The sequence below is a fragment of the Amphiura filiformis genome, chromosome 5, assembly GCF_039555335.1.
Source record: "Amphiura filiformis chromosome 5, Afil_fr2py, whole genome shotgun sequence".
Lineage (NCBI taxonomy): Eukaryota > Metazoa > Echinodermata > Ophiuroidea > Amphilepidida > Amphiuridae > Amphiura > Amphiura filiformis.
Window position 1 is genome coordinate 67,831,349 of NC_092632.1, and position 25,559 is coordinate 67,856,907.

Genomic DNA, 25,559 nt, shown 5'->3' on the forward strand with positions numbered 1-25,559 from the left:
AATTTTGTCCTTCACATACGCCACTATGTGTTGCGACTGCAGAAATAATTTGTAGAAATATAAAAGTTGGATCCTAATTGACTGAATGAATTGGATCATATTATAATAAAACAGAAAGAATTGTAGCTTAAACTAACTGCTATATAAAACATAGGTATATAACATGTAATATCAAGGGCTTAAAGCTGTAACTGACTTTGTTCAAAAGTGATGTTTTTAGTTCTAAACGTTTGAATATTTCTGAAAAATCAAAAATCCTAGCAAAAACCAATTCCTTATTTCTCTGTGATATACTTTTAAACATAGGACATAAACACCTGTGGCACAGTGATTCATGTATTCTAGTTCATACAGAAATGGTGGACCAAATCTAATTACCCTTTAAGTCACCGTGCCTTGGACATAACAGTTCTGGCTCTAAGCCCGCAATTTGAACATTTTTAGAATATCTGCATGTCAATATTTGCCAAAGTATATAAAAACATTTTATCAGTACTTTATGTGTATATATGAAACAAAATAAACATCTCAAATAAAGAAAGTCTGCAGTTAGGTAACCCATCCTACACCAAAACCTGATCTTGTTGTGACAATTTGATTGATAGGGTCATGTGCAGAATCTTATTAGCTCTAATTTGATATCAAATTTGATATCAAAAACTCTAAATTTACGAAGATTGATACCAGTAAGTATTTTCAAAAGTTGCAAATTAAAACGATGCACATGGTCGAAATTTCTAAGTGTGGTCAAGCTTGCTTGCCCATAATGGGGCCATTCTATACCAAAACCATATCTTGTTATGACAATTTAGAGTGATTTGTGATTTGGAGCTAACAAGATTCTGCACACGACCTTATCAATCAAATTGTCATAACAAGATCGGGTTTTGGTGTAGGACTGGTTACATTAGTGCGGACTTTCTTTATGTGTTGTGTTTAGTATTCACTGTAATTAGCAGTCATTCTGGTATGTATCATAACCATAGTCTCTATTCACAGCATCTGCAATCAATTGAGCCACATTACGTGCGTTAATAACAGGTACTTCCATTGCCGATGCAATACTCTCTATAGTGTTAATATTAAACAAGCCGTCATGCAGCTGAATATCTTGAAAATCCTCAGGATCTGTAATAGGTATCAAACGAGGAAACGTATATACCCAGTGATGGGTGTATACACTTCGAACACCTATAAAGTACTCATCCATATGTGTAGTAAGATTTTGAGTGCAAAATAACTTGTAAATGTTACTATTTGGGAGGGGTTGGTATAACTGTATGGATGCCCACGGCAGAGATACATTTGCTGTGGTGAATATATTGTCTGGTGCTGACCACTGGTCTGGCTGATGGAAATAGGTGTTGTTTATAGATTTGGCTACTACAAAGTGGACATACCAGAATACCCAATCTCTATGTGGTTGGCTGGAGGATGGGTCAGGTTGGATATTCTTGAAAGTTATACCTGAAATAAATTAAAAAAAGTATTCATGCCAATTAAGGAGAACTAAATGTGTGTGTGTGTGGGGGGGGGGTGAGAGTATGTTGATACTTTTGAATATTATATTTGAAAGACAAAATGGGTGATATGAATTATATCGTACCAGGACACACAAAATTATTAACAAGAACGGGGTGTGTCTGTGTGTGCACCCTGGGGGAGAGAGTGATTATAATTATGTGTAATGATTTGAGTTTATGATGTTGGAGTTTATAAAGTGTTCCAATAAATGAATATATAATATTATATTATTGCTTTTTGTCTCCTTTTCCTTTACCTGGGTGTTCAATGTTGTACTACATCAGAGACTATACTATGATCAGCTTGTAATAGGGGAGAATTATTCGGTTTTTGTTACTGCTGGAGTCAACAAAGTCCTAACTTACGCCCGTGTAAACTTACTTTGCCATTCCATATCAATTCAGTATGTTTTGAGGCCTGACTATTAGTAGGGATGCCCACTCTCAATACAGTTTCCACTAGAACGATTTTTCATTTACTGTGTGTGCACTCACACACGTATTGTCTATGGAGAAACTGATCGATACAAGAAATCCCAGGCATGTTAAATGGCGTACATACTTGTTTTGATCCAAATGTAGGCCTATATCAGGGTGTTTCAAGAAATTCCTGATTCCACCAGAAAACATTCACCAAACTTTTTCCTGTTTGGTCAGTAAATAGAGAGGACCTTCCTGCATGAAGAGATCAACTTTTTTAATGAAAAATTTAATGAGATGAGAACTACAACAGGTTGAAGTGACACCATTCCGTGCATCAGGTGTTCAAACGCAATTATCTCCGAATTTGGAGTGAATCAGACAAGCAAACTTACATACTCATAAAATTTAACTATTTATGAAGACAAAATGTGTAGGATGTTAAGAAATTTAAGAATGTTTAAGCCTACATGCTGCCCATCTCAAATCATGCACTTCCCGTGCACTTCTCACTACCATGTCCATTTCATAGGGAGTATAAAAACCGGGGACCATCATGGCTTCCATGCACACAGTGTATTGCTCAATGTAGTAAAGATAACCTTTGAGTTGGAGCAAATTTCTCAAAATTGGTAGTGATTAATGTTACCAAACTTATGCCATGATGAAATATAATAATTTTTGAAGATAAAATGTGCTGACCTTAAAAGATTGAACAATGTTTAAGACTACCGCTTTTCATTTGAAATAATGCACTTATTGTTCATCTCCTCTATGGAGATATTTTCCATGGCGGCCATCTATGATCATGCTTGAGGTTTCAACAAACAAACCATGGGTTTTGAGGTCTTATAGTTTTTGTTGTATGTCAACAAAATCGATTAAATTTTCAGGATGATCTTATTTTCATGTTGTTATAAGCAAATATAATGTTCCAGATAAGATAGTTAATAAATACATTAAGAAAAAGTACCTTAAAGTTGCACTTTCTGTTAGTATTCCTTTTGGACTTTAACTTTTTAACATGTTCTAGCAGCCCTATATAAAACCGTGACACTCGAAAGGCCATATCTCTGGAATGAAACGTCCGATTAAGATTATTTAAACGCCAAAATGTTTCTTTCATCAATTCCCATCCAATAAGTTAGGTCTGAATCAATTTAAAAGTACTTCAATTTTTAGTGGACATGCCTACTATTAGCAGCTGATCAGAGTATAGTGTTGATTTTCCTTTCCCTGGGTGCACAATATTGTGCAACATCAGAGACTAATGTTGATTTTCCTTTCCCTGGGTGCACAATATTGTACAACATCAGAGACTAGTGTTGATTTTCCTTTCCCTGGGTGCCCAATATTGTACAACATCAGATACTAATGTTGATTTCCTTTCCCTGGGTGCCCAATATTGTACAACATCAGAGACTAATGTTGATTTTCCTTTCCCTGGATGCCCGATATTGTACAACGCCAGAGACTAGCGTTGATTTTCCTTTCCCTGGATGCCCGATATTGTACAACAACAGAGACTAGTGTTGATTTTCCTTTCCCTGGGTGCCCAATATTATACAACATCAGAGACTAGTGCTGATTTCCCATTCCCTGGGTGCTCAATATTGTACAACACCAGAGATTAGTGTTGATTTTCCTTTCGCTGGGTGCTCAATATTGTACAACACCAGAGACTAGTGTTGATTTTCCTTTCCCTGGGTGCTCAATATTGTACAACACCAGACACTAGCATTGATTTTTTTTTCTCTGGGTGTTCAATATTGTACAACACCAGACACTAGCGTTGATTTTCTTTTCCCTGGGTGTTCAATATTGTACAACACCAGACACTAGCGTTGATTTTCTTTTTCCTGGATGCCCATTGAACAGCAGACACTAATGTTGATTTTCCTTTCGCTGGGTGCCCAATATTGTGCAACATCAGAGACTAGTGTTGATTTTCCTTTCCTAGGGTGCCCAATATTGTACAACATTAGAGACTGGTGTTGATTTTCCTTAACCTGGGTGCTCAATATTGTACAACATTAGAGACTAGTGTTGATTTTCCTTTCCCTGGGTGCCCAATATTGTACAACATTAGAGACTAGTGTTGATTTTCCTTTCCTTGGGTGCACAAAATTGTACAACATCAGAGACTGGCGTTGATTTCCCTTTCCCTGGATGCCCAATATTGTACAACAACAGAGACTAGTGTTGACTTTCCTTTCCCTGAATGCCCAATAGTGTACAACATTAGAGACTAATGTTGATTTTCCCTTCCCTGGGTGCTCATAATGTGCAACATTAGAGATTAATGTTGATTTTCCTTTCCTTGGGTGCACAATATTGTGCAACATCAGAGACTAGCGTTGATTTTCCTTTCCCTGGGTGCTCAATATTGTCCAACATCAGAGATTAATGTTGATTTTCCTTTCCTTGGGTGCACAAAATTGTACAACATCAGAGACTAATGTTGATTTTCCTTTCTCTGGGTGCCCAATATTGTACAACAACAGAGACTAGTGTTGATTTTCCTTTCCCTGGATGCCCAATATTGTACAACAACAGAGACTGGCGTTGATTTTCCTTTCCCTGGATGCCCAATATTGTACAACAACAGAGACTAGTGTTGATTTTCCTTTCCCTGGGTGCCCAATATTGTACAACATCAGAGACTGGCGTTGATTTTCCTTTCCCTGGGTGCACACTATTGTGCAACATTAGAAACTAATGTTGATTTTCCTTTCCCTGGATGCCCAATATTGTGCAACATCAGAGACTAATGTTGATTTTCCTTTCTCTGGGTGCCCAATATTGTGCAACATCAGAGACTAGTGTTGATTTTCCTTTCCCTGGGTGCCCAATATTGTGCAACATTAGAGACTAATGTTGATTTTCCTTTCCCTGGGTGCCCAATATTGTACAACATCAGAGACTTATGTTGATTTTCCTTTCCCTGTGTGCCCAATATTGTACAACATCAGAGACTAGTATTGATTTTCCTTTCCCTGGGTGCCCAATATTGTGCAATATTAGAGACTAATGTTGATTTTCCTTTCCCTGGGTGCTCAATATATTATACAACACCAGAGACTAGTGTTGATTTTCCTTTCCCTGGGTGCCCAATATTGTACAACATCAGAGACTAATGTTGATTTTCCTTTCCCTGGGTGCCCACTATTGTACAACATCAGACACTAATGTTGATTTTCCTTTCCCTGGGTGCCCAATATTGTACAACATCAGACACTAATGTTGATTTTCCTTTCCCTGGATGCCCGATATTGTACAACATCAGAGACTAGTGTTGATTTTCCTTTCCCTGGGTGCCCAATATTGTACAACATCAGAGACTAATGTTGATTTTCCTTTCCCTGGATGCCCAATATTGTACAACATCAGAGACTAATGTTGATTTTCCTTTCCCTGGGTGCTCAATATTGTACAACATCAGAGACTAATGTTGATTTTCCTTTCCCTGGATGCCCAATATTGTACAACACCAGAGACTAGTGTTGATTTTCCTTTCCCTGGGTGCCCAATATTGTACAACATCAGAGACTAATGTTGATTTTCCTTTCCCTGGGTGCCCAATATTGTGCAACATCAGAGACTAGTGTTGATTTTCCTTTCCCTGGGTGCTCAATATTGTACAACATCAGAGACTAGTGTTGATTTTCCTTTCCCTGGGTGCTCAATATTGTACAACATTAGAGACTAGTGTTGATTTTCCTTTCCCTGGGTGCTCAATATAGTATACAACATCAGAGACTAGTGTTGATTTTCCTTTCCCTGGGTGCCCAATATTGTGCAACATTAGAGACTAATGTTGATTTCCCTTTCCCTGGGTGCTCAATATTGTGCAACATTAGAGACTAGTGTTGATTTTCCTTTCCCTGGGTGCTCAATATATTATACAACATCGAGACAAGTGTTATTTTCCTTTCTCTGGGTGCCCAATATTGTGCAACATCAGAGACTAATGTTGATTTTCCTTTCCCTGGGTGCCCAATATTGTGCAACATCAGAGACTAATGTTGATTTTCCCCTGGGTGCGCAATATTTGAGTTTCTTTTGTTGTAGTAATATTTTAATATGTTGTTGCAGAGGATTGGTAAATATAAATAGATGAATAAAACTCACCAGTCCACTCTAAGGGTGCAGCAATCACCACGGCATCAACTGTAGTGATACTCTCATTCTTGCCATCATGTGTAAATGCGATGGTATACTCTGTATTGTCGTTAGTAATTGTGTGTACTTTGGAGTTGAGATGAACTTCTGCTTTGGATGCATTCACGAGTGCCTTTGGTAGTTTTGAATTACCGCTAGTTACAGAGTGCGCTGAAAAAGTACAAGGAAGATGAAACGTTAGGACAAAACATTTCATTCGCTGAATTTTAAAAAAAATGTTACAGCCGTCAGCGTCATAATTTTTTCCCAGAATGGATCAGATTTGAGTAAGATTTAATCTGGATCGGATTTGAGTAAGATTTAATCTTGATCAGATTTGAGTAAGATTTAATCTTTCCCTAGAGAATTCCTTTTAGGGGAAGATTAAATCTTACTCATGTTAGGGAAAGATTAAATCTTACTCATGTTTACCGACCTAGAGCACCAGGTATTTCAAAGTGGATCAGATTTGTTTGATATGTTTGAGAAACATCAGAATTCAACTCACATAATGGATTGTTTTATTGAGTTGGATAATAACCATGATAACAGCGAAAATAAACTGCTAAAAATAATTGATGGTAATATCATGATGACGTGCACATGTTTTATCAGCAATTAGTAAAAGAAATTGAATTTTACCTGAAGTTAGTAAACTTGTAAGACTTGCAAATGCAGCAAAAGAATGCATATCCAATTCTTGATCATAGATGTGAATCATAAGAGGTTCAATAAAATACTTCAGAAGTTCCAACTCAACATTATGTTCAGAGAGATATTGCAGAGTTGACTTGGACGTATACTCGGTAAGCTTTCCATAGGCCAGATATTCCGTGATGTTTCTGAACGGACCTTCATCCTCCCGTTGAAAATAGTTCAGTTTCAATTTTAAGAGAAATTCAGCTATCTCTGCAACCGTTATTGCAGTTGATTTTAAGTTGTCAATAACCAGTTTTTCGATATCGTGTAACGCGTAGCCGTCCCATACTCCTATGCTCAGTGCTGACTGTTGGTTTAGAAGGAGATCCAACCTGTCTGTTCTTGGTAGTTTTGGTTTGGCATCAAATATAGAAAGATTCATCTCTTTCGCCAATTCCATTATGTACCTGCAATACCGTAAAAATTCGTTAATAAGCATATGTGCCTATTAACGAGTTGCTCGGACAAGAACGCATTTTAGGGTAGTTTGTTAAACCTTTTCATTATTTCCTTAAATTTACAAATATTTGTGTTACAGATATTGGTAAATTAAGAGCAAAAAAAATGAAAAAGTTTTAAACTACCCTAAAAATTCGTTCTTGTCTAAACAACTCGTTTAATAATAGGCACATAATTTTATGTATATTAACGAATTTTTACAAAACGATAACGTAACATTTTTGTTATTATATAATTGTTTTCTTTCGTTCTTCGTTCGTAAAGTTACAACTTTTAAAGGAGTAGAGTTTTTTTCTTTCATTGTATTGTTCTTTCTTCTCATGAAACATATTTATTTTTCCAATCAAAAAATTGAAATTGATTTACTCAAAAAAAAACTGTACCGGTATACGGCCCTTATATTATACTTGCACTTACTGGTTTGCTGATGCCCAAGCTGCAGCTCCTACCTCCACAATTACACCTTCAATGTTAACACTCATAATGCGACCACCTTATCAGGATAAAATACAAAGTAATAAATTGATTAATAATTAGTAATATTGAAGATCGCAATGTTATGAGACAAATTATTGGGAAGATTGGGAAGCTGCGCAAATACCTTGACCCGGACTCCACTCACAAACTCATCCAGGCTTTTGTCATCAGCAGGCTTGATCATTGCAATTCACTCCTCCACGGTCTCCCACAGAAAGATATAAACAAACTCCAAAGAATCCAAAACATGGCCGCTCGTCTAATTTCTCTTACAAAAAAGCGGGATCACATAACTCAAATTCTTCGCGACCAACTTCACTGGCTCCCAATTGAGGAAAGAATCCAATTCAAAATCCTCCTCCTCACATACAAGGCGTTCCACGGTATTGCTCCTCCATACTTGTCTGAATTGATCACCCTTTATATTCCACCTCGTGGCCTTAGGTCAGGTAATGTGCGTCCCAATGACCATCTGCAAATTGTCCGTTCCCGAACAAAGACCTATGGTGAACGGGCTTTTGCTGTTGCCGCCCCAATACTGTGGAACGCCCTCCCGGAACAGATCCGCAAATCACCCAATCTTGCTCAATTTAAATCGCAGCTAAAAACCCACCTGTACAGAATTGCTTTCCTTGTTTAACTTATGTCATGTTTTTCCCACATTATTTATTTTGCAATGTAATGAGTACTCTTTGTTTGTTGCTTTTGTCATTTTGCTTGTTAGCGCATTGAGATGTTTTTTACGTTTATGCGCTTTATAAATGTGTTATAATAATAATAATAATAATAATAATAATAAATAAATTACGAAAAGTGGATTGCATTATACATGAAGAAAAACAAAGATTCTTTTTAAATTATTTGATCTTCCAGTCTTCTTGCCTAGCTACCGCTGCACTATGTACCGTAAAATAATAATGTTTGGGGTCTACGGAAGCTCTGAAGGGACATGACGAGTTCTCGTCAAGTCGTCAACTCGTTATGTCCCTTCAGAGCTTCCGTAGGGGTCAGCTGTTTATTAACCTGTCCAAATAAAACCAGATTACCAGAGTGAACGATTTTGCTAGAATCATAATATTTTTTTCTTTATAATTCAAAAATGTATGTGAGGGATGCAGGGATGGGGTGTGGCAGGGGCTATTTTAACGTGCCTCCTGGCACGTTTGTGCAGTGAGATTAAAATTCCGTGCAGTGAGAATTAAAAATCCGTGCTTAAATTATTTCTATGCAATTCGACAAACTCAATAGGGATGCTTTGATAGCACCTACAGTATGGTCACTTTCAGGTAAAATCTCAAAATATTGTATGCCTGTATGTGGGCTTCCTGAAATCTCACAATATTGTATGCCTGTATGTGGGCTTCCTAAAATCTCACAATATTGTATGCCTGTATGTGGGCTTCCTGAAATCTCACAATATTGTATGCCTGTATGTGGGCTTCCTGAAATCTCACAATATTGTATGCCTGTATGTGGGCTTCCTGAAATCTCACAATATTGTATGCCTGTATGTGGGCTTCCTGAAATCTCACAATATTGTATGCCTGTATGTGGGCTTCCTGAAATCTCAAAATATTGTATGCCTGTATGTGGGCTTCCTGAAATCTCACAATATTGTATGCCTGTATGTGGCCTGGGCTTCCTGAAATCTCACAATATTGTATGCCTGTATGTGGGCTTCCTGAAATCTCACAATATTGTATGCCTGTATGTGGGCTTCCTGAAATCTCACAATATTGTATGCCTGTATGTGGGCTTCCTGACCAAATGAACCTCATCTTGGCTATTTTATCCAGAGATGCCACTTTTCAGGTTTTTTGTGAGTCCAAATTTCCGCGTTTTTATTTATTTTCAGCCCAGGCTTTTTGGCCCACATTCACGCCTTTTTTTCAGGTTTTCTCACCAGTTTCAGGTTTTTTGAGTGAAAGTTTATCGTGAAAAGTACCAAGTTTTGTGCTCTTCTCACGTATTTGTTCCACTTTTACTTAATAGGCCTGTTTGACCATTTTGGCTTCAATATGGCAAAATTTTTTCGCCCGCATGTGTACCATACCATAAGCTTATTATGTCGCCAAAAGATGGGTCGATCCTTCATGTAATTATTTCGTGTAAGCTAATCCTAACCCTAACCCTAATCCTAACCCTAATCCTAACCCTAAACTAACCCTAACCCTAATTTCGTGTATAATTACATGAAGGAGTAACCAAAAGATGCGAGATTCACTATACTTCAAGACATTTTACCCAACCCCTTCCCCCATGTCAAAAAGAAATATATGCCCTGCAAAGGTAGAGAGTAACCCTATTTTTTTAGCTCATTTTAGCATTAAAATGTGAATTTTTGTCGCGCTTCGCGCAGGTCAGCGACGTTTCATAATTTCCTATGCTCACGATGATTAAACTTTTGATATCAAATTTGGTACCAACCTTCGAAGAAAAGTGTATAGAAAATTATTATATAAATTATTTTGCCATAAACTCATCAGACTCTGCTTAAATGGGGATGGAACTAGTGGCGATTTTTAATTTGGCTGTATTTTCATCTATAGCATTGTATAGTGTCACGACAAAAGAGCAACGCGGCAAGATGATGATGATGATGATGATGATGATGATGATGATGATGATGACGATGATGATGATGATGATGATGATGATGATGATGATGATGGTGACGACGATATTGATGATGGTGATGAAGATATTGATGATGATGATGATGATGATGATGATGGGAATTATGACAAGGATGATATGATGATGATGATGATGATGATGATTACGACGACGACGACGACGATGATGATTCAAAATTTTGCGCGCTCCGCGCATACTGGCCTACTATATAGCAAAATTCAGCTTCAATTTGGGCCAAAATAGTTAATTAATATTAATTAATTAATTAATTAATTAATAAACGTTTTTTGTTTTGTTTTTGCTTTAAAAAAATAATAGTTTACTAATGTCAAGTCGATACTGTCATCCGTACAGCTGAATATCATTTTATTTTATTTTATTAAACGTTAATAGTTGGTAATAATCTTATCATTAAAAAAACATTCATAAAACCCGCAGTGCTATGTACCAAATCTTAAACCTTAACCCTAACCATACATGGCGCTAATTAATTATGAATTAAACAACAGGTGCATGCCTCTGCTTAGTCTCGCGGCCAGACTGTATGTGGCTATCACGAACAGGAGGATCGACGAGTGTCAGACCGACGCAAACTGGCTGTGTAGGAGACTAGCCCCTGCTCTACCGCATTCCATTCTCCTGTCCATTCTCCGTCGGCGTCTTGGGCGGTGCACCAAAGTGAAACTTTATTTTCGTGTTATTACGCACGGAAACAAGTGCCATTGGAATGTTGGATATGAGTCGGATTGAATTAAAAGTCATTCTTACCTATCTATAACAACAGGTAAAATATTGCAGCAAATTGTAAGAAGATTCTTTTACTTTAAGTGTCGTCGGCTTCTTGTAACCTTTTTCTGTTCACGTTTGAAACATTGGGTGCAGCAGCAGACGACACGAAGTAATGCGGTCGCAAATGCTACGCAAACATTTCTCGAATAATTTTGTTATCCGAATCGGCTGCTTGTTAAAAAGTGTCTTCCGTAATTTGTATTCCAAAAACGTTGTGGAACGTTGCTTTATCGAGAACATATCACAGGAAAACATGACCTGGACGATGCATGAAGATGTGGCACAAAACGTAAGTATTTCCGTTTTATTGTTTTTTAAATTATAGAGGTTTAGGCCCATAAATGCATTTGAGGATAGAACGTACCCGAAAGCTCCCGGGACCGAGGGGCCTACGCTACGGTGAATGAAATGTACTCAGAAAATGTACCGTACTGACCTGGCTGACTTGCTCATCTTCTCTGCCTGCATAAATAAACACGTCATACAAACTGTTAACTGTTGATATTTTTCTAATCAATTGATTGATTAAAATTTGCATAGCCCTGGGAATTATTCAGTAGGCCTAAGTATTGTTTCAGTTATTTTCTTCCAGCCGTGCTTCAAATTTTTAAATATTGAAGTGTCGCTTCCAAGTTGAATTTTAAGGGACCTTTTTCGAATCGAATTTGACTGAAACTTAACGTCTATCGCATGATTCTGCAAGAGCGGCTGATAGTGATGTAAGTAAAGCTCCACGTATGTATACCTGTGTGTTGTATCCGTAGATGCAGACTAAAAACAATTTGAGTTTTGCATCGATTTTTGTTAGGCATGCGTAGTTAATTGGCACAAGATGGGAAAACATCTGTTAAGCTGAATTTATACTCGATCGCCGAGCGATGCGATTAATCGCTTTTGAAAAAGCGATTTGCAATCGCCGAATTTTGCGATGCATCGTCCGTCGCTTTTGCATTTATACTTATCACGGCGATAGCGATTGCAGACGACAATTAAAATATTCTAAATGCCACAAAATACATTTTTAAAACATGAGTTGCTGTCAATAATTATTGCTTTGAATTAATTTATCACCAAAAGTTAAAAATCGAGAAAGGTAAATTAATTAGCAAAATAATAGATCCAGTTGGTTGTATATGATTGGTTGACGCATTCACGTGTCAAGCGATATCGCTGGGAAGTTGAGATTTCTTCAACTTGCAAAAGCGACGTCGTTTTTGCCTCCGCGATTTGAATCGATTGATCGGCTTGACGCTCTGGAAATGTAAGTAAACATTGAGCATGCGTGAAAATCGCTTTTCTGCAAAAGCGATCGAGTATAAATTCAGCTTTAGTGAGTTTCTTTTTCATGTTTTTATATATTAATAAATCACTGTAACATTTTACATTAATCATGAAATCAAAATGAAAGACAAACTTGTAGATCATAGATTTATTCGGTAAGGTGCCAGCGTAATAAGACCTTGGCCCAGGGTCGGATTTTCCTGGGGGCACTGCCCAGCAAACACAAAACGTTTTCGACATCATTCGCAAAAGGTTGTAAAAGGTTGTCAGAAAACGTTTAAATGTCGGGTTATATAAAGAGTATATTAAAGGTATAAAACATTTTCATAACATTCAAAAACATTTTTTTGATAATATACTGCCCATGCACACCCAGCAAGCACAAAATGTTTTACAGAGAACGTTTAAATGTCGGGTTATATAAAGGGTATAAAAACGTTTTAATAACATTCCAAAATCATTTTGAAAACTTGATACAAACCGAATGTTATTTGGGGGTTGAAAAAATATTTTGCGAAAAATGTTTGCCGAAAATGTATGCAATAACGTTTTAAAAACGTTTCCATGACCTTTATATAATCCGACATTTAAATGTTATTAAAACGTTTTGAAAAAAAAACATTTTAAGAACATTTCTGTGTTTGCTGGGTGCAAATATTTTAACATAATGTTATTCAAGTGTTGACAAAATATTTGGCAAACAAGGTTTGCAAAAATAGTTTACAATAACATTTTGAAAACATTAAAAAAATATTAATGTAGTGTGTTTTCATACAAAACGTTTTTAAAACGTTTTCATGACCTTTATATAACCCGACATTTTAATGGTATTAAAACATTTGTACGTAAACCAAAATCCAATATATAACTAATTCAAAACGTTTTAAAACGTTTTTGTGTTTGCTGGGTGGGCCAGGTCAAAATTTGGAGGCCCGTAACTCACCATAATAAAGTGATGTTGAGGTCCGTAGGCATGGTAGGGCGAGATGGGAAGCGCACAACGCGAACCTTTCGGCTGTTGGCATTCACAGAAACTGATAAGTGACATGCAGAAATAGTACCAAACTTTCAAACATATGCCTACTATGCAGATGGGAATTACAATTAAATACACCATATTTTTTGTCAAATATATTATTTATATTCAAGTATTTCAATAATTATTAACAATGAAATAGGGAATATCTTCAGTTTGGGGCCCTTTTCAAGATTCGGAGCCATGGGCCCGGGTCCATCTGGCCCAGTGGTAAATCCATCCGGCCCTGTCTATAGGCCCTATTATAGGGCCTACATTTTTAGGCTTACTTTTAGTTAAAAAAAGGTGATGCATATTTTTGTGGAAGAGGTGATGCATATACGTCGTCCATAGGGCTTAGATTCAATTTTGCCAGCCACTCTTCACACGATTTTTTCAAAAATTTGGATCCATATTATTTTGTCAGTCGCTTTTGTCACGAGATTTCCCCATAAATTAGGTGTCATTTTTTGCTGAAAGCACGCGATTTTTCAGTAAATTCGGTGTCATTTTGTATATGCCTTTTTACAGGAATTTTCCGATACTGGCTTAAAAATTTGACGCCTTTGAAAATAAAAAGAAATCGATTTAGAAATTTTGCGCTTTTGAAAAAGCGGATGAAATAAAATGGATCAAAATTTAACATCTTCATCGCTTCGGAAATTGAAGCTCATTCATATTCATATTCATTCATTCATTCATAATGACTCGTCTAGGTTACGTCCAGACTTGAGTCCTGCTTCATTCACTTATAATTCATTCATTTTCGTTCGGTCATTGATTCACTCATTCATGCATTCATTCATTCACCCATTCATAATGAAGCGGCAAGAACGGAGTCCTGCTTCATGCACTTGTTCGTTCATTCATTTATTCATTCATTCATTCATTCATTCATTCACCCAATCATAATAACTCGTCTAGGTTACGTCCAGACTTGAGTCCTGCTTCATTCACTTATAATTCATTCATTTTCGTTCTGTCATTGATTCACTCATTGATGCATTCATTCATTCTTTCATTCACCCATTCATAACGAAGCGGCAAGACTTAGTCTAGAACGGAGTCCTGCTTCATGCACTTGTTCATTCATTCATATTCATTCATTCATAATGACTCGTCTAGGTTACGTCCAGACTTGAGTCCTGCTTCATTCACTTATAATTCATTCATTTTCGTTCGGTCATTGATTCACTCATTGATGCATTCATTCATTCTTTCATTCATCCATTCATTCATTCATTCATTCATTCATAATGATTCGTCTAGGTTACGTCCAGACTTGAGTCCTGCTTTATTCATTCATTCATTCATTCATAATGCATGATTCGTCTAGGTTACGTCCAGACTGGAGTCCTGCTTTATTCATTCATTCGATCGTTCATTCATTCATTCATTCATTCATTCATAATGATTCGTCTAGGTTACGTCCAGACTTGAGTCCTGTTCCATTCATTCATTCATTCATTCATTCTTTCATTCACACATTCATAATGAGGCGGCAAGACTTAGTCTAGAACGGAGTCCTGCTTCATGCACTTGTTCATTCATTCACACGTTCATTCATTCATTCATAATGACTCGTCTAGGTTACGTCCAGACTTGAGTCCTGCTTCATTCACTATAATTCATTCATTTTCGTTCGGTCATTGATTCACTCATTGATGCATTCATTCATTCATTCATTCATAATGACTCGTCTAGGTTACGTCCAGACTTGAGTCCTGTTCCATTCATTCATTCTTTCATTCACACATTCATAATGAAGCGGCAAGACTTAGTCTAGAACGGAGTCCTGCTTCATGCACTTGTTCATTCATTCATTCATTTATTCATTCATTCATTCATAATGCATGATTCGTCTAGGTTACGTCCAGACTTGAGTCCTGCTTTATTCATTCATTCGTTCGTTCATTCATTCATTCATTCATTAATTCATTCATTCATTCATTCATAATGATTCGTCTAGGTTACGTCCAGACTTGAGTCCTGTTCCATTCATTCATTCATTTATTCATTCATTCGTTCATTCATTCATTCTTTCATTCATAATGCATGATTCGTCTAGGTTACGTCCAGACTTGAGTCCTGCTTCATTCACTTAAAATTCATTCATTTTCGTTCGGTCATTGATTCACTCATTCATGCATTCATTCATAATGATTCGTCTAGGTTACGTCCAGACTTGAGTCCTGCTTTATTCATTCATTCATTCATTCATAATGCATGATTCGTCTAGGTTACGTCCAGACTTGAGTCCTGCTTTATTCATTCATTCGTTCATTCATTCTTTCATTCATTCATTCATAATGACTCGTCTAGGTTACGTCCAGACTTGAGTCCTGTTCCATTCATTCATTCTTTCATTCACACATTCATAATGAGGCGGCAAGACTTAGTCTAGAACGGAGTCCTGCTTCATGCACTTGTTCATTCATTCATTCGTTCATTCATTCATTCATAATGACTCGTCTAGGTTACGTCCAGACTTGAGTCCTGCATGCTTCATTCACTATAATTCATTCATTTTCGTTCATTCATTCATGCATTCATTCATTCTTTCATGCATTCATTCATTCTTTCATGCATTCATTCATTCTTTCATGCATTCATTCATTCTTTCATGCATTCATTCACTCTTTCATGCATTCATTCATTCTTTCATGCATTCATTCACTCTTTCATTCACAAATTCATAATGAAGCGGCAAGACTTAGTCTAGAACGGAGTCCTGCTTCATGCACTTGTTCATTCATTCATTCATTCATTCTTTCATTCACACATTCATAATGAAGCGGCAAGACTTAGTCTAGAACGGAGTCCTGCTTCATGCACTTGTTCATTCATTCATTCATAATGCATGATTCGTCTAGGTTACATCCAGACTTGAGTCCTGCTTTATTCATTCATTCGTTCATTCATTCATTCTTTCATTCATAATGCATGATTCGTCTAGGTTACGTCCAGACTGGAGTCCTGCTTTATTCATTCATTCGATCGTTCATTCATTCATTCGTTCATTCATTCATAATGATTCGTCTAGGTTACGTCCAGACTTGAGTCCTGTTCCATTCATTCATTCATTCATTCTTTCATTCACACATTCATAATGAGGCGGCAAGACTTAGTCTAGAACGGAGTCCTGCTTCATGCACTTGTTCATTCATTCACACGTTCATTCATTCATTCATAATGACTCGTCTAGGTTACGTCCAGACTTGAGTCCTGCTTCATTCACTATAATTCATTCATTTTCGTTCGGTCATTGATTCACTCATTCATGCATTCATTCACTCTTTCATTCACAAATTCGTAATGAAGCGGCAAGACTTAGTCTAGAACGGAGTCCTGCTTCATGCACTTGTTCATTCATTCATTCATTCATTCATTCATTCATTCATAATGCATGATTCGTCTAGGTTACGTCCAGACTTGAGTCCTGCTTTATTCATTCATTCGTTCGTTCATTCATTCATTCATTAATTCATTCATTCATTCATAATGATTCGTCTAGGTTACGTCCAGACTTGAGTCCTGTTCCATTCATTCATTCATTTATTCATTCATTCGTTCATTCATTCATTCTTTCATTCATAATGCATGATTCGTCTAGGTTACGTCCAGACTTGAGTCCTGCTTCATTCACTTAAAATTCATTCATTTTCGTTCGGTCATTGATTCACTCATTCATGCATTCATTCATTCATTCATTCATTCATAATGATTCGTCTAGGTTACGTCCAGACTTGAGTCCTGCTTTATTCATTCATTCATTCATTCATTCATTCATTCATTCATTCATTCATTCATTCATTCATTCATTCATTCATAATGCATGATTCGTCTAGGTTACGTCCAGACTTGAGTCCTGCTTTATTCATTCATTCGTTCATTCATTCATTCTTTCATTCATTCATTCATTCATAATGACTCGTCTAGGTTACGTCCAGACTTGAGTCCTGTTCCATTCATTCATTCATTCATTCATTCTTTCATTCACACATTCATAATGAGGCGGCAAGACTTAGTCTAGAACGGAGTCCTGCTTCATGCACTTGTTCATTCATTCATTCGTTCATTCATTCATTCATAATGACTCGTCTAGGTTACGTCCAGACTTGAGTCCTGCATGCTTCATTCACTATAATTCATTCATTTTCGTTCACTCATTCATGCATTCATTCATTCTTTCATGCATTCATTCATTCTTTCATGCATTCATTCACTCTTTCATGCATTCATTCATTCTTTCATGCATTCATTCATTCTTTCATGCATTCATTCATTCTTTCATGCATTCATTCATTCTTTCATGCATTCATTCACTCTTTCATTCACAAATTCATAATGAAGCGGCAAGACTTAGTCTAGAACGGAGTCCTGCTTCATGCACTTGTTCATTCATTCATTCACTCATTCATTCATTCATTCATTCATTCATTCATTCATTCATAATGAATGATTCGTCTAGGTTACGTCCAGACTTGAGTCCTGCTTTATTCATTCATTCGTTCGTTCATTCATTCATTCATTCATTAATTCATTCATTCATTCATAATGATTCGTCTAGGTTACGTCAGTCCTGTTCCATTCATTCATTCATTTATTCATTCATTCGTTCATTCATTCTTTCTTTCATTCATAATGCATGATTCGTCTAGGTTACGTCCAGACTGGAGTCCTGCTTTATTCATACATTCGATCGTTCACGTTCATTCATTCATTCATTCATTCATTCATTCATTCATTCATAATGATTCGTCTAGGTTACGTCCAGACTTGAGTCCTGTTCCATTCATTCATTCTTTCATTCACACATTCATAATGAGGCGGCAAGACTTAGTCTAGAACGGAGTCCTGCTTCATGCAGTTGTTCATTCATTCATTCATTCATTTATTCATTCATTCATTAATTCATTCATTCATTCATAATGCATGATTCGTGTAGGTTACGTCCAGACTTGAGTCCTGCTTTCATTCATTCATTCATTCATTCATTCATACAATCATAATGACTGGTCTAGGTTACGTCCAGACTTGAGTCCTGCTTCATTCACTCATAATTCATTCATTTTCGTTCGGTCATTGATTCACTCATTCATGCATTCTTTCATTCACCCATCCACAATGAAGCGGCAAGACTTAGTCTAGAACGGAGTTCTGCTTCATGCACTTGTTCATTCATTCATTCGTTCGTTCATTCATTCATTCACCATTTATTCATTATAGCTTTCATTCATTCATTCATTCATTCTTTCATTCATTCATTCACCCAATCATAATGACTCGTCTAGGTTACGTCAAGGGGGTGACACTAAATTCACGGTTGTTCTATTAGCAACGCAAAATCTATGAAAAATTCAGCTGGTTTACTAGCTAGAAAGTGAGGCCAGTTATCGATCCGTTATAGCTCGTTATGAATAATTCATGTTCGACCCTTGGATCATGTTAATTGAGTTTGGCAAATAACAACGTTGTTAGTTTTGAGAACTTTGCCTGTTCAATGAGAGTATAGCGCGCCCCAATACATCTGGGCACAAACCAGGCGAAAACGATCCAGTTTAATGAAATGGCGGACGGGTATTCCTATCAGGCACCAGTGATATGTTTTTTCAAAGAAAGTCTACTAATTTGATATGAAATGACATTTTGCAATAGCAAAGTCAAAATTAGGACTTGCTGTCAATAATATGAAGGAAATATGTGACAGAGGCAAGGTGGGAAATACAAGTAGTATTTAAGTTATAATTACCTTTGATACCCGAACCTGACCTTCCATCATGGCGCCATGATTCGTCTTATGTATTTCTATTATGCTCTCAAGTAAAATAAAATACCAATCTGCACTGAGCAGACAATGTTACTTGGCTCCCAGCATGAATTATTGATTTTATACGGAGGTAAAGAAATGCACAGTGTATGTGCATGATGTGATCATGTGCAAGCATACTCCAAATATTTACGGTAAATCTGAATAGTGGTCACATGTTGACATATCATGTGTTCGGGAAATCACGTGGCAACATTTTAAGATTTCAGGCTTGTTTACTAGTTAATTGCCATTTGTACTCTTTATTATTTATCTTTGTTAATTAACATATATTTTAAATGCTGATAAATCGTGGTTGGCTGCCCATGATATCTGTTAAATTCAATGTTTTATGAATATAATTCTACCACGCAGAGGGGTCACGCAGCAGAATTTCACAACACCTGACTTAGCTAGATTTCGAAGCTCTGCTCTTCAAATTCATGTAACTTTCAAAGTTTATACATTTAGTATATTTAATATGATACTAATTTTTGTTATAACCAACTGGTACACGAAATATACTAGCTTATTACCTATACAGAAAGGTGATTATCAGCCTTCACTCAGCAAATTGACATGCCCGGCATATGGTCATGTTTTTTGAGGTGGGACCCAATTGTGTCACATCTTGCAATTTGTAAAAAATCAACTCCTTTTTTGTATTTCTGATTATATTTCAAAAAGTTTTCACCTAAACTATGTAAAGTTATACATTTTTAGAAAGCATATATTGTCAGGATTACAAATCTGTAAAGTTTGAATGGATATACAGGGTGTGCCAAAAAATATACAGGGTGATTCCAATGAAAAGTACCAAAAAAATAACATTTCTTTACCACTCCAATATTTCTACATAGTATATTAAATTGGAAAATGAACTTGATATTTGGAATGTATGCAATTAGCCCTTTCATTAAATATATAGTTTGCACCATATTTGTTAAGCCCATTGTGTTATACAAGGTATTAAAAAAGTTGTATTTAAATTGCTTAATTTAATGTAAAAGGGTCATTAATTGTAGCATTTGTAATCAAATGCACTTTGAATTTGGAAAATATATTCAAAATAGTTTAAAGAATTGCTATAATATCACATTTAAATATTTAATTCCCATAAAGGGTGTTCCAAAAATCAATATAAAGTAATTTGTAACAATGGTACATAGGCATATACATGCATAATTCTAAAGCCTACATCAACAAACTATTTAACAATAACCAGAGATCAATATGTCATCAGATTAATCCTTTGACTGTAATAATCTCCTTTGAGAAGACATATTTATAGATATTTCAAAGATAAAACAATTTAAAAGTCCATCTATTTATGAAAACCTATCCTATATCCTGAATTCTATTGAATTGCATGACACACATATTCCACTGCATTAATTAAAAGCTCGTTAAATCCTTAATTACTAAAGTTTATTAAGATTAACTATTAAGCAAATATAGTTTGAAAGAAAAAAAAATAAGATAAAACTATGAAACTGCATTTTTACTTCTACTAGGCACCAAAGTGCATGAATTTTATTAATGCACACCAACTTCCCATTGGATTTACATGGAGCTCCTCCGCTTCCGGCTCCTCCACTTCCGGCACCACCCCTGACTAATTAACTTAATTAAGCTGTAGTAATTAATTAATACATTTATTTAATTGTATTTGTTATTAATTCATTAGATTAATAATTTATCTTCAAAATAAGATCAAAACCATTTGTTCATGATGAATTTTAGCAAAAATATAGGAATAAGAAGACAAAATGATCTAGCAAAATGTGACAGCACCACCTTTTTTAGGGTCCCAGTATAAAAAACATGACCATATGCAGCCATTCTCCGTCTGGATTACATGACTGTCGCCCGCAATACGTCTGGGCACAAATTTAAATAACAATACGCTATTTACATATCAATGCGGCCTCATGCTAATTAAAGCTGCCCCATCCAGGAGTTCATCTATGGTTACGTCCAGACTTGAGTCCTGCTTCATTCACTTATAATTCATTCATTTTCGTTCGGTCATTGATTCACTCATTGAAGCATTCATTCATTCTTTCATTCACCCATTCATAATGAGACGGCAAGACTTATAACGGAGTCCATTTTGTGATAATCGCATTTGAAATTTGTACCCGTTTGTCATACATTACCCAGGGCTGTCAACTCTCACGCATTGGCCGTGAGTCTCACGCATTGGGTCACTTTCTCAAGGTCTCACGCCAAGGTAGTATAATCTCACGCCTAGGTAGTAAATCTCACGCAAAAAGCTGGAAAATGAGTAAAATCTCACGCATCGTCATGAATAATTTGTTGCTCCTACCCCCCCTTTTCACATTCTCGAGCGCCGTCAAATTTCAGGAATTGTACAGTTTTTATTGTCAAAATTCCAATCATGTTACAATTCCTACTAATACAAGGTTAAATAAATAAATAAATAAATAATTTATTAAATATATAGTATACTGAATAAATACGATTGTGAGTCAAAGTACTTGTATTGTGCTAGGTATTTATTTATAAGCAACGGAATTTAAAAAAAGAAAGAAAGGGATTTATTTGTTTGTTTGTTTGTTTGTTTATTTATTTATTTGACCTTGTATTAGGAATTGTAACATGTTTGGAATTTTGACAATAAAAACATTTGACACTGAGAATATTCCCGGAGAATATTATCACAATTCTGGGAATTTTAATAAAATTCCCAATATTTGACAGTAAGAACATTGTCAAAATTCTGGAATTTTTTTTATTCCTAATATTTGACAGTGAGAATATTGTCCCAATCCCAGATTTGTTTTAATTCCTAATATTTGACAGTGTAGCATTGTCACAATTCTGGAAATGTTTTAAAAAATTACTTCTATAATTAGAAGAACTTATCCTACATCATTTTGGGGCATCCGCTACGGCGAGGCCCCTTATTTGGCTTGACTTTGCAAAAATATTCTAATTTCGGTCTTGCTAGATTTACTTCGCAACTGTTTGCTTAAAAGTATGCCCAGCTTAGAAATAAAAACACAACTTGCTTGGTTTTGATTTTATTACAGTTTACTAATATGCATTGAATGCAATAAAGTAGTTCTATATACAGTGGGAATTAACGCTTTGAAATACGAAATTAATAAAAATGTCTTCTAAAAACGCTTTAAGAGATGGCGCTATTACGATCGCAGAGCATACTTGTTTGTCTGGGTCGCAGAGTATGATCCAGTTGAAGAACGGCTTGATTTGAAGGAGCCAGGAATTCCATCGATAAACATGGTTTCTTATTTTTTTTTTTTTTTTAAAGGATGGATGGTCTCTTATCCCTGGAAGATCTAGCGCGGTAGTTGCAATTGATATTTGTTTGTTATTTAAAACATTCACCTTTAAAAATTCCGTGCGAAAAGGTTTGTTATATTAATACAATTATTATTGGGTTATTAAAAACACCGAATACGCTGTGACTTTTGTGTGTCGCAGTTCAAATGCTCTTAAAACCTGATATACGCGACGACTTTCCGTTAAATTAATAACCAGGCATGCAATATTTGTCAGGTATTACCACCGACAGTTATCATAATTTTATGTCCACTTGGAAAACAATCCTTAAGAATTAAATATGCAAATCTATATTCTAAATAGAAAAATTCTGCTCCAACACCCCCCCCCCCCACCCACCAACATGATTTCCTAACAATAGTAACCGAAATGATAACCTGATCTTTATTCCTTTTTATTTGAAACCAACTGCTTTCATCCCAATGCAGTACGATTTTACACCTCTCTCACTGCAATAAATATTCTTTACATTTCTTAATTTTTCTTTGCTTACTATGCTAATGTTACATTATTGTTTTAAAGAAAAAAATTGTATCCAAACGGTTACATTTTAGACCCGGGGTGGCACTTCAATATGAAATGGATAGGTGTTGGGCTGTGCAGTAAGGGGCATCTGGTGAGAGCAAGGGTCATTACAAGTGTGAGAGCATGATTTTTGGCATTCGGCATGTTCGGTGAGACCAAAATGTCAAAATATGGGGTCATTGGGTGAGAGAGTAGTAAATTATGGGGGGGGGGGCATTGGGTGAGAATATGACTTTTTTTTTAATGGGGTCTTTGTTTGAGAGCCTAAGCCTCGAAAAATTGAATTTCTAGTTCTAAATGACTAGCTTCATATGGCTTTGTTATTTCAAAAGAATTAACAAAATCAGTGATAGACGAGGCTCGTTGCTGTTCAGATGGAAATATAATCATGTCTGGGTGACAGATCCAAAGGAAAAATAATGGGGTCTTGGATGGGTGACACAGCATGTGCTGGTAATGGGGGCTTTGGGTGACAGCGATGGTGAAAAGTGGGGTCTGAACAGCCCTACATACGCGTCACCTCCAAAGTGGGAGTGCCCCCAGCACATCACATCAAAGCTCCCATTGGGCGCCCCATTTCTTTTTAAAGCATAAAGAACCTGCATTGTAACTAATCACTAATATTAGAGGGGTTCGGCAAGGGACCCAGTGACCACTCAAGTATGATAGTGTACACATGCGTGACAACAAAAAATTGAAACACCCCCCTAAACGAGTTTAACCCTACCAGCAAATTTAGCCCCTTAATATGGTAATTTGATATAGAATTTACCCCCTAATGAGTTTTTGGCTAGTAAAAATGCAACAAATGTACCCTTTTTGGACTCATAATTTACCAATAGTTTGCAAAGGTATAGATGAGTTGACTTCTGACGTCAATGCCTTACAATATGCGCAATTTACATTGTGTTTTGCCTGGCAGTATGCGCGCGCATCATATTTTGTTCAGGGCTCGTGTTTTTCAAACTCCCGCCACGTCACAATAAGGCTAATTTGAACAGTGTAGTGGTTACATGGGGTTCACTCGAGCATATCGATATACCAGTCCCTTGCCTTTGTTGATAAATATTGAGGTCAACTCATCTATAAGCCCAGGCCTACCCTAAACAAGTTGTTCAGTATCAGAAAGCTACCATAGTGCAGTTATGTCCACGGCAAATTCACCGTGACCTTTCCAGCCATAAACCCGCTTAGTGAATATTAAACTGAGATATGTAGTACTAAACCATTATAGTAATCGATTTTCCAACGCAAATTTATTACCACGTGATAATATTAATCCAATGAGCGTTCGAATTGTCCGCTAAGGTCGACCAATCCAATCGATAATGATGCTATTGACATGTACGGGCGGAGCTCCACTGACTGAGTTTTGGGGTATTTTTCACTGGTTTTCTGTCATTTACTCATCAAGGCGGTCCACCGTTATTATAAGGACTATGCTAATGATTTAAAGATTGACATGTAGAGAATAAACCATACTTGACTGACAGAAACTAAATTGTAGCTATTACGGTTTCGTGACACCCCTCATGCAAATCCGGTCAGAAGCAAAATGTGCATTGGAATAACATGGGAGTATATTTCTTTCTCATACAAATATATGGTCCCCCGTAATTAAAGCTTGTACCGGGTTGAAAATTCAGATTATTTGAAAAGAATAAGTAATTGAAATATAGAGAAAGTACTAAAATCATAGCTTTTATACTTTTTCATATATGACACTAACTAGTTCATCTCCTATATCCACAACACAGCGCTATCAGTAGGGTTTAATTGCCTATTGTGAGTGCCCCTGTGTTGTGTGCATACATGTATAGTTAACAATAACTGCATGATGCCCTTATTCTTGACCCACGTCGCGCGCGTAACTTGCCTTGCCTAAAAAAACACCCCTAAGTTTTTACTGTTTTGTTGGTCACGCATGGGTACAGACCATTTATGTGAGTACAAACCTACCCCCACCCCGGGCAACGGACTGCTAGATGGGTTCCTTTTGGGCTTTTCCAGCTAAAAATCTTCACCCTCTCCTAATCCTAACAATTTTAGGCAACCCAAACTCATGCGCAACGAGCAGGAGTTTCGCATACGTTTTGTGTGTGTGGGGGGGGGGGGGGTCTACTATTTTTACCGTTTGTAATGCATATCTCTACTTACCTATTCTATCATTCGCTTCAAATATGGAGAGCTGAGCGTTTGGCAATAATTTGTGCAAGTAATAAGCACAGGAACTTCCTCCAATACCAGACCCAATGATGGCAATTCTTGGTCCCGATGGCATCGATTCCTTCTCTTCTTGTTTTACAGCTGAGGCCTGCAAATCCAATAGTCCCAACCTTAAGGACAAAATGACCAGTAAGATATGTTGGACGTCCATGTTGGAAGTTGCTGACGCGAATCCCGGGACGCGTATAATATAGGTCTATTATCCGGA

The 25,559-nt window shown here is 36.6% G+C and overlaps 1 protein-coding gene across 1 annotated transcript; it reads right to left on the reverse strand.

The window, feature by feature from the left end:
* Positions 1-689: 689 nt before the first annotated feature.
* LOC140152352 (uncharacterized) lies at positions 690-25,559 on the reverse strand. Its single transcript, XM_072174656.1, has 5 exons — positions 25,283-25,559; positions 7,680-7,755; positions 6,747-7,210; positions 6,075-6,275; positions 690-1,467 (listed from the first exon to the last, which is right to left on the reverse strand). The coding sequence occupies exons 1-5, from the start codon at positions 25,500-25,502 to the stop codon at positions 953-955; spliced, it is 1,476 nt and encodes a 491-aa protein (XP_072030757.1). The 5' UTR covers positions 25,503-25,559; the 3' UTR covers positions 690-952.

Excerpts from the sequence above, each read along its gene's own strand:
- LOC140152352 (XM_072174656.1), bottom strand. The coding sequence starts at position 25,502 with ATGGACGTCCAACATATCTTACTGGTCATTTTGTCCTTAAGGTTGGGA. Across the intron at positions 7,211-7,679 it reads GCTTGGGCATCAGCAAACCA|GTACATAATGGAATTGGCGA; the intron begins GTAAGTGCAAGT and ends ACGGTATTGCAG. Across the intron at positions 1,468-6,074 it reads TGCACCCTTAGAGTGGACTG|GTATAACTTTCAAGAATATC; the intron begins GTGAGTTTTATT and ends AATTTATTTCAG.